The sequence below is a fragment of the Abramis brama genome (genome assembly GCF_963993115.1).
Source record: "Abramis brama genome assembly, chromosome: 11".
NCBI classification, from domain to species: Eukaryota; Metazoa; Chordata; class Actinopteri; order Cypriniformes; family Leuciscidae; genus Abramis; species Abramis brama.
Genome location: NC_139973.1, coordinates 14,493,410 through 14,502,869, shown reverse-complemented (window position 1 = coordinate 14,502,869; position 9,460 = coordinate 14,493,410). Strand labels below are relative to the sequence as shown.

Below are 9,460 nucleotides of genomic sequence, written 5' to 3'. Positions count from 1 at the left end.
AGTAAGACTCACACATTTATTGTTTAGCATTTAATGACTCTGTCATGTTAAAATGTACAATTTTCATTCGAAGCACCAAAATGTTGGATATTTGTCCGATTTTACTTGTTTGATGTCTTGATACAATAAAGCTGTTGACTGATCAGACCAGATAATAAGACAATCATTGCTTCTTCTGTTGTAATCAGTACAATATTACAATTACAAATATAGCAAGCATAACTGCTAAGGAATGTTTATAACAAATATAGCCTAAATGTACAACACAGTTCCATTTAAAGAATATTCATGGTTAAATGGTGCTTAAGCTCTATATAAAATATCGGTCACATCCTAAATTACCAACAGAAAAAAAAATAATATCAGTTTTTCTAAAGCCATAATACTTATACATCACATTAGCATGAGACTGGTGTGATAGATATGCTAACCAACTTTGTGTGTTCAAAGTGCAACTTTGACTTTATGGCAACTTTTGCCATATAAACCTGGTAAAGTTTGTATGGTGTCCATTTAAAGACTCCAAGAAAAATATTATATATGTAACAAACTCCACCCACAGGAATAATGATGACTAGACAAAGTTAAAACTTAAATATCAAATATTTTACTGAAGAATCAAATGGCATGTCTAGTTTTTGTTCCTGAATTTTGTGGTATGATGAAATTTCCATCTTAATGATGGTTAAGGTTTATGCATTAAGCAATCTCCACTTCAGACCTACAGTACAATCAACAAGTGCTCTGTATAGTGAACCTTGTCTGTTTCTGAAAGTCTCACAGGCCGCTTCTCTCATCCCACAGAAGCTGAGGTGCTTTTCAATTTGTGAGTAAAGCTTCATCCAAATACATTTTCGTGAGTTTAATTTATCAAAGATTAAACCTCACTCTACACTTGCAACACATGGTATTGCCGTGATCTCCACATTGGTGTACTGGCGACTGGCTGAGTGATACTCTTCAAGCTTAGACTGTTCTGCCAGAAGGAGATAGGAATGGTTAAGGATATATGTGGAGCATTCTGGGAAGGTGGTAGAACAGCTACTGGGGCAGGTGTGTAGTTTTTCATTAGTGACATGAGATAAAGCAACATCCCTGTACACATAGTCATTCCCTGTAAAGCATGGGATTTTATCATTGTTCAAAATCACATAATCTTGAGCCATCTCCAATTCCTCTCTGAAATTCTCCCCATTTTTTTCACCAGATAGGAGGCCACGCTCAGATGGTGAAAGACAGGTAGACTTCCTATGGGGTTTTACTGTAGCTTCCCACTCGGGCAGAATCTCCACCACTGATGTAGCAGTGTCATCATCACATTGCTTAATGTTGAAGGTTGGCTCCTGAATTGAAGACAAGGTGACAATAATATGAGAAAATCTATTTATTTAAAATCTGTAATCTGCAATTCTTCAAATAGCCACAGAATATATAATATATAAAAAAACTGATGATAAATAATGATACATTTAAAAAGTAGTCAATTAAAAATGTTCTCAAAGAAAAAATTATTATCAAAGCTGAAAATAATTACCCAATGTGATCCACTGATATCAGCCAGGAAGCTTTCCAGCACCTTGTTAAGGTTTGGGACTGATGGCCACAAGGACTTCTTGACCTTCCTAAAGCGGAGAATTAACCATATATTTTATATTTTTTTATGTTTGCATTCTTTAGATATATTTTTTTGTAATAGCTTATAAGTTGCATAAAAGTAGTGTTCTAAAATAATCAACCAAAAATTAGATTACCGGAAGTATCTGGAGAAGAAATAGATCATTGCAAAAGCAATGATGAGCAGAATCACTGCTATCCAAACAATAAAGATCCACTCTGTGATAATAAAAGAAACGGTTTAATGAGTTTTAGAGTTGTAATGCATTTTGTTCATGACTGAGTCAGATATTTCTACCTTTGTCTGAAGGTAAGAGGACAGTGAGAGGTTTTGACCAGTCACTCCAGTGTCCGCTGTACACAGATCCATTGGGTTGGGCTCGGACCTGGATGGTGTATTGGCTCCCTCGGTGCACATCCAGACAAGTGCTGGTCTTTGAACTGAGTGCTGTAAAATCCTACCACAGAATTTAGTTTCAACATGTGTTATGCAGCCATTTAACACACCTAATTCAAAGCAGAAAGAAGACATTGAATAATTGCCATATATGTGTTCTATCCCCTTTAAATATATGAAATTCACATGATTTAAACTCACCTTCCACTCACTGTCTCCTTTACGTTGATAACGGATCTGGTACTTAAGATACTGGGAGATCTTCAAAAAGGGTGGATCCCATGTCAAACAAAGCCTTCCTTCCTCAGGCTTTGCTTTCAGACCACCTGGAGGCCTTGTCTTGACTGTCAAAAACAGCAAAGAAACCGACCAATGGGCCTTTGACTGCTATTGGCATTATGATATAATCATGTTCAAGAAGAATTAGTAACTAAAATTAGCATTTTGAGTGCATTTTTGTAATATTACCCATACAAAGAGAAGTGTGGTACAATGCTGTTCTTGTAGATGCCAAGTAACTCTGATCAAGAGATGATTGCAACACTTTTTGTTTAAAAAAAACACCAGGGTTTGCGGTGATCGCGAACGGACAGATCGAGGGGGGGAGGGGGAGCGGGGAGCGGGAGGGGGGAGTATGACCTGCTTCCTCAAACTCGCACTGGGCCCTGCCCCATTCATGAAAGTACATGAAAACATGAACATCAGTTTAAATTGTGTACATGTATGGTTCTTTTTTTAAAATCAGTCACTATCCCCATTTAATTTTAAGCATTTCATCAAAAATAAACAAATAGGAAACAAATTTTAAAACAGCAATCAAGATGAAAAATTAGGGAACAAATACATAAAGGTCTCCCCTATCAGCATGTATTCACATGGTAACGAATGGTTAACATATTCAATACTTCACTTTTTTGGATTTTGGATTTTGGAGATCGAGAGTATTTGGACAACATATGGTGGCTTACATGACTTTCAGCCATTTCTTTCACACTTACTGCTGCTGTTCATTCTGAAAGTCTCTTCATAAAAAGTTCGACCATATGGTTGCAATCCAGCACTGAGGTAAAACTGATAGACACTGGATTCCTGGCCATTTAGGACACACTGGTAGACAGTGTTGTCGTCTTTGGAACACAACTTCCAAATGTCCCATGAACTTCTGAAACACAAGACAAGGACTACAGTTAATGAATCAAACTAAGCTTTCCTTTGATTTCTGTAAGAGAGGACATTAAAAAACATAACACCTGTTCATTTGCCTGTAGTGGAAGCTGTATCTGCCGTCATCATATAATTCTCCTCTCCATTTGCAAAATGCTTGACTCAGATCAGGAGTGTGGCACCTCAATTCTACGTCACCTGAAAATTAGCCAGATACTGAAAGGTGATTGGACATTTACTGTTATTTTACCTGTACCTTTTTGTGTTTGTAATTGTTAAAGGGATAGTTCACCCAAAAATTAACTTTCTGTCATAATTTACTTGCTCTCATGTTCCAAACCTGTATGACCTTCTTTCTTCAGTGGAACAGAAACAGAGCTATTAAACAGAATGACAGCCTCAGTCACCATTCACTTTTCTTACATTGGAAAAAAAATGCAATGAAAGTGACTGAATCCCAATCATTCTGGCTGTCTTCCTTCAAAGAAACAAAGTCATACAGGTTTTTAAAAGATGCGAGTGTGTAAATGACGAAATAATGTTCATTTTGTTGTGAGCTATACCTTTAAGATTTGAATTAAGGAAAGGAATTAATGCTTGTTTAAAGCTGAAGAGAATCTTTATTATTACAATGATTGAATTGCTGACAGTGTCAACAAAAAGTATGGATACTTAAGTCATGCTTAAAAATGTAATGTCATTGCATTATAAAACATATCAAAACATTAATTTTCAGGTAAAACCAAAGTGGTTCTCGTGGACCTAGTGACTTTTAATGTTGGTAATTTTGACCTTGTTTTATTAATCCCATATTATGTAGCCCAATATGAAAAGCTCTGATTAATATTCATTTATTTTTGTCTTTTAACGTTCTGATTTTGTGTAGCCGCTACAGCACTTTGGCCAATCAGGGTTGTTTTAAATGTGCTTATTTACGACAGTGCAAGTATTCCACAGCGACTCTAGGGGTCGCTGTTTGACAAAAACACAATTTCTCCACAGTGTGCCTTTAAGACGTCCAGTAGCGTTGTGGAGCGCAAAAGCGTTGGTTCTGTGTGAACCGGAAGATACCAGACTGATACTGGGAACTCATGAAAGGTTAGTCGCATTTTATTTGTCACGCAGTTGCAATTAAAGATAACCCAGATTTCCGATCTGGGTCCGCGTTCCCAACCATTTTTAATTCACAGTTTTGGTTCCCAGAATGTTGTTCTTTTTAAGGTTTGTTTTTGGTTAGCCAGCAACGTTTTCTTAATAGAAATAGAACGTTAGTTTTTGGTTTGCAGAACGATGTTCTTTTTTAAGGTTTGGTTTTGGTTAGCCAGGAAAGTTTTTTTTTTAACGAAAATAGAAAGTATTAGTTTCTGTATTAGTTATTTTTAGGTTATTTAAAAACCTGCAAAAAATTTAAAAAATAAAAATAAATAAAACCTAAAAATTAACCTTAGAACGTTCTCAAAAAAAAAAAAAAAACGGGAACCAAACTAACGTTAGGGGAACGTTCTGTGTTTACTGGTGTGTGTGGAGTAAAAGCAAAGGTTTCTATTTTTTTTTATTTTATTTTTTTATAATAACACAATGGCAGATGCATCATCACCCTGCATGCTAAACTCTAAATGTTACAATTTAATAGTAAAATGCACATTGTTCTTAAGAAGGGCACCTTCCCCCATGTAACTCTATAATATGATTTTTCATCATCGGTGGACTTTGTTATTGTGATATATATTTACATAACCCCGCCCCTAAATGTCATGTCATCAAAAAAAAAAATACAGGGAGCATGCGATTATACTGCTGCAATACATCAATTCAACGATCTAATCAATTCCCGAATAAAATAATTAAGTCCCAGCTGTCCCACCCTACATTTTTTCTTGTTCGAGAAACCTTTTCACTTGGATATTTGTCACAATAGGGAAGAAAAGGCAATCTCAACTTCCGTTTCATCCCGACTGTTTTTTTTTTTCCTCGTAATTTCTGCGCTGCAACAGAAGCTAAATGCGGAAGCAATCGCGCATTCCATTTAAATGCGACTTTTTGCCACAAGGAAAGTTACCTTGCGACGAATTCGTTGAAAGTAAATGCAAAAATGGCAGAGAAAACAGAAGTTATAGCTCTGACTTTTTTTAAAGGCTCCAAATAGGCTACATTTTGGAGTCGCTCAAGTCACACATGCTCTTTTCAGCTCTCACCTGCTGTTTGTGGCACCATTGCTGTTACAGGACTTGACCAATCACTCCAAAAGGCATCTGCTTTAGGCTTCACTCTAATTTGCACTGTGCAGTTTTCTCCTGCGACCAGAGAGACTAACTTATGGGGGGGTTTTGACACCTGTGAGGAGTGAATGTAGATTGCATTTAGTAGGCTAAATGAACTGCTTCTAATATAGCTAGGGGGAGCGCGGGGCACAACGTAACAAGGGGCTAGTTGTAACACACTTGTTTTAAATACTTCCACACATGCTAGCATGACGAAACTTGGTGTATTTACTAGTTGCCATATCAACACTATATAGAGAAATAATTGCGCGAATTTTTTTTTTTTTTTTTTTGAAGATATCCATAGACATTTATTAAACCATAGCAAAAGTAAATTTCTTACTTAAGTTAATTTTTCATCTCTATTTTTTGTGTTTATTTAAAATTAGACAAATCTGATATTATTTTAATCTCCAATATGTTATTTAACAGTTGAGATAGTTATTTAATGCTTCGCTAACTAGCAGAAGACACTAGCCGGGTTATTAGATCAGATAACATTTTAAGCTGTCATATGGTCATGTTACAATGTACCCCACCTATGGGGCATGTTGTCACATTTCACTTCCATTCTTTCGGGGTATATCAAGAAAAAAGTATATACTGTATTAATAAAACCACATAATTGTACTAGACGTGGGAAATGAATGTGGGAAAAAATAAATACTCTGAACCATAAGTAGATTTGCACAAACTGAGAAAGTCAAACAGCGTTACTTTGTGCCCCGCTCACCCCCTGCTGATACAGTGATATTTCAAAAAGGGTGTGTGTTAAACTCACCGGTCCAACTGTACTTGACGTGTGTTTGGAGCTGTAACGAATTTCATACAGTGAGGTCAGTGAACGAGTTTTTGTTTTTTTCCATTTAACTAACAATTGTCCCACCTCGCCAGTTAGATGAAGGGATATATCTGATGGAGGATACAGTAGCTCTTGGAGGAAGACATAAGCAGATATATTTAATTTGATTTCATAAACTATACAAGAAATGAAATGAAATGAATGAAAACTGCAGAGTAAATTCATAAGAGCTTCTGTAGCACTTACGATGATCCTCTACATAGACAGTACGATTGTAGACGGTTGTGTTGGTGTCTCTGTCCATCACTAAGAGTTTTGTTTCAATATGCGTAAAGACATCACTCCCTGGGAATGTGCAAATATACAGGTCCTTCTCCTCATAAATTTGTTGTTTCACATCACATCTTTTTTCTTTTCTGTTTGACACAAACATGTTTGCTTGAAGCTGGTTCGCAACCACCATAGAAATTAAAGTGGGATGCCCCCCCAATCCCTTTTTTCAGATGATCTACTGATATAGGTTTTTCAATGACCAATAATAATATATAATAATATATGTAATGAAATATTTTAAGAATATAAGTAAAATATCATTATATGCAATGTTATATATTTGAGTTAAAGTTTAATATAGAAAATGAAAGTAGCCTACTTAGAACTCTTACTCATTAATTATGTAGAGAAAATAGTATGACTTTCCAACAGGTACTTCCCAAAAACAAGTGAAGTCTTCTTGATCCCTGGTGAAACATTTTGGGTCCTTATCCATGGCCAAGATAGCAAACTCTAAAAAGAAGAAAACCATTCCACTTACAGAGCTGATAAAATGCATAGTTTCAATTCATGTAGCATTTCACACTTTGCTCTATAAATACAACATGTCTTGAATTAACACTTGCTTTTAACTGCTATAACACAACTAGAACAGCTATAATAACTCCTTGGCAAAATTAACTCTTAAAATATATAATAATAATAATTCGTTACATTTATATAGCGCTTTTCTGGGTACTTAAAGCGCTTCACATAAGGGGGGAATCTCCTCAATCACCACCAATGTGCAGCATCCACCTGGATGATGCGACAGCAGCCATATTGCGCCAGAACGCCCACCACACACCAGCTTATTGGTGGAGAGAAGACAGAGTGATGAAGCCAATCAGCATGGGGATGATTAGGAGGCCATGATGGACAGGGGCCAATGGGCAAATTTTGCCAGTTACACCCCTACTCTTTTTCAAAGGACATCCTGGGATTTTTTAATAACCACAGAGAGTCAGGACCTTGGTTTAACGTCTCATCCGAAGGACGGTGCTCTTTGACAGTATAGTGTCCCCATCACTTTACTGGGGTGTTAGGACCCACACAAGGTGAGCGCCCCCTGCTGGCCTCACTAACACCTCTTCCAGCAGCAACCTATTTTCCCAGAGGTCTCCCATCCAGGTACTGAGCAGGCTCAACCCTGCTTAGCTTCAGTGGGCAACAAGTCTTGGGCTACAGGGTGATATGGCTGCTGTGCTGACGTATATGTAGGTAACACTTTACAATAAGGTTATATTTGTTAACATTACAGGGTTCCTACACATTTTCAATTTCAAAATTCCATACTTTTCCAGATACAGATTTCCAAACCTCTCTGTAGATTTTCATACCATATTTAACATAAAGGGTTCATACAGCATTATTTTCTGTTGGATTTTTTTTTGCATGTTTACACATTACAATTTCTAGCTTTATATACATAATATTATTCCTTTGTGCATCACTGCCATCTTACTATGAAGAAAACAAGAGCATGGATGCACATGAATTAACATTTGGCTTTCCTAAGGGTAGTACCAAAATATCAAGTAAAATATCAAGTCCTAATGTCCAATTTAATGCATCCTCTGTGGTCGGAGAAACCATGACATGAAATAGGCTGATGGCTCAATATGGCTGTGTGCATTGTACTATTTGCCAAGTTCAAGGGTATATATAAAAAAGGCAGTAAGTCATAGTTCAAAGTCTTAGGTCTGCTTTAACGCGTACTCAGTGGCGGTCAAGAAACCACACAGAAAAATGGGCTGATGGCGCAATAGGCTCAGTGTGCTATTGTATATGCTAAGTTTAATGGTTTCTTGTGCTCTGAATACGGAGCTAAGAATATTGTGAGAAGAAACCCAAAACGCTTATAACCTGCATTTTTGCAAATCATTCAGTCGTGTTTAACAATCACTAAAGAATCACTAAACATCTGCCATGAAAACACACTTTTTCCATGTGTTTTCAATACATTTATTTTGTATGATAAATGTATTTTCATTAAATTCTTAATATTCTTTTATAGAAAACTAAAAGGGGGCAATAGTCTGGAAATGCAAATATTTTTCCATACTCTGCATTATTTTTTCCATACTTTTCCAGAACCGGAAATTACTCAAATCAAATTCCATACTTTTCCAAACTGCGTAGGAACCCTGACATTAGTTAACTACATTAGTTAACATGAACTAATAATGAACTGCAGCATTTATTAATCTTTGTTAAAGTCCATTTCAACATTTACTAATACATTATTAAAATCAAATGTCGTATTTGTTAACATCAGTTAATGCACTGTGAACTAACATAAACAGCTTCTTCTTCAACATCTTTTTATGAACTAGCTTTAACAAAGATTAATTAATACTATAAAAAAATTTATTGCTGGTAGTTAGTTCATGTTAGTTAATACATTATATATATATATATATATATATATATATATATATTTACAAAATATATAAGTGAAAAATACAATATATAAGTGAGAAATACAATATATAAGGGAAAAATCTCCTAAACTAAAATCTGACCAACTCACTCTTTTGTCTTACCTTGCTTTGACAGGTGAGACTCTAAATGCACCCGTTTGATCAGGCAGGAAAGGAGAATCCACCACGTGAGCACCAGATCCATTATGTACACAGGGGGTCCGATACACAACACCTTTTTTTGAGTGTCTAGATATGTTTGTGTTTAGTACTTAATGTTTAAAGGAGAGGGCGGGGAGGTTGGTAGGTGGTCATCTGATAGGGCCCAATGCAATAGGAAGTGGTTGGACTGAGGATTGAGGCTGGCACCCGGACTGACAAAGTGCCTCCTTCACACGCAGACATATACTCAAGCGCTGGAACAACACTTTCAAAATAACTCTATGCTATCTTAATGTTCTTATATTAAGTTTAAGTTCATTATATT

The 9,460-nt window shown here is 36.1% G+C and overlaps 1 protein-coding gene across 2 annotated transcripts; it reads right to left on the bottom strand.

The window, feature by feature from the left end:
- Positions 1 to 15: 15 nt before the first annotated feature.
- mpl (MPL proto-oncogene, thrombopoietin receptor) lies at positions 16 to 9,269 on the bottom strand. 2 transcript variants are annotated; one of them, XM_084129480.1, is made up of 12 exons: positions 9,097 to 9,269; positions 6,904 to 7,024; positions 6,485 to 6,654; positions 6,218 to 6,369; positions 5,371 to 5,509; positions 3,262 to 3,373; positions 3,010 to 3,173; positions 2,213 to 2,355; positions 1,913 to 2,072; positions 1,752 to 1,833; positions 1,535 to 1,622; positions 16 to 1,343 (listed from the first exon to the last, which is right to left on the bottom strand). In XM_084129480.1, exons 1-12 carry the CDS (start codon positions 9,176 to 9,178, stop codon positions 885 to 887), a joined length of 1,872 nt encoding a protein of 623 aa, XP_083985606.1. In that variant the 5' UTR covers positions 9,179 to 9,269; the 3' UTR covers positions 16 to 884. The 2 variants fall into 2 exon arrangements, with proteins under 2 accessions (XP_083985606.1, XP_083985607.1); XM_084129481.1 differs by having other exon boundaries at positions 6,891 to 7,024; positions 9,097 to 9,125.
- Positions 9,270 to 9,460: the final 191 nt, after the last annotated feature.

Bases quoted from the DNA above. Each gene is read 5' to 3' on its own strand.
- mpl (XM_084129480.1), bottom strand. From the start codon at position 9,178: ATGGATCTGGTGCTCACGTGGTGGATTCTCCTTTCCTGCCTGATCAAA. The intron at 6,370-6,484 runs GTAAGTGCTACA...TCTTCCTCCAAG, and splicing joins TGTCTATGTAGAGGATCATC to AGCTACTGTATCCTCCATCA. The intron at 1,344-1,534 runs GTAATTATTTTC...TCTTCAATTCAG, and splicing joins ATATCAGTGGATCACATTGG to GAGCCAACCTTCAACATTAA.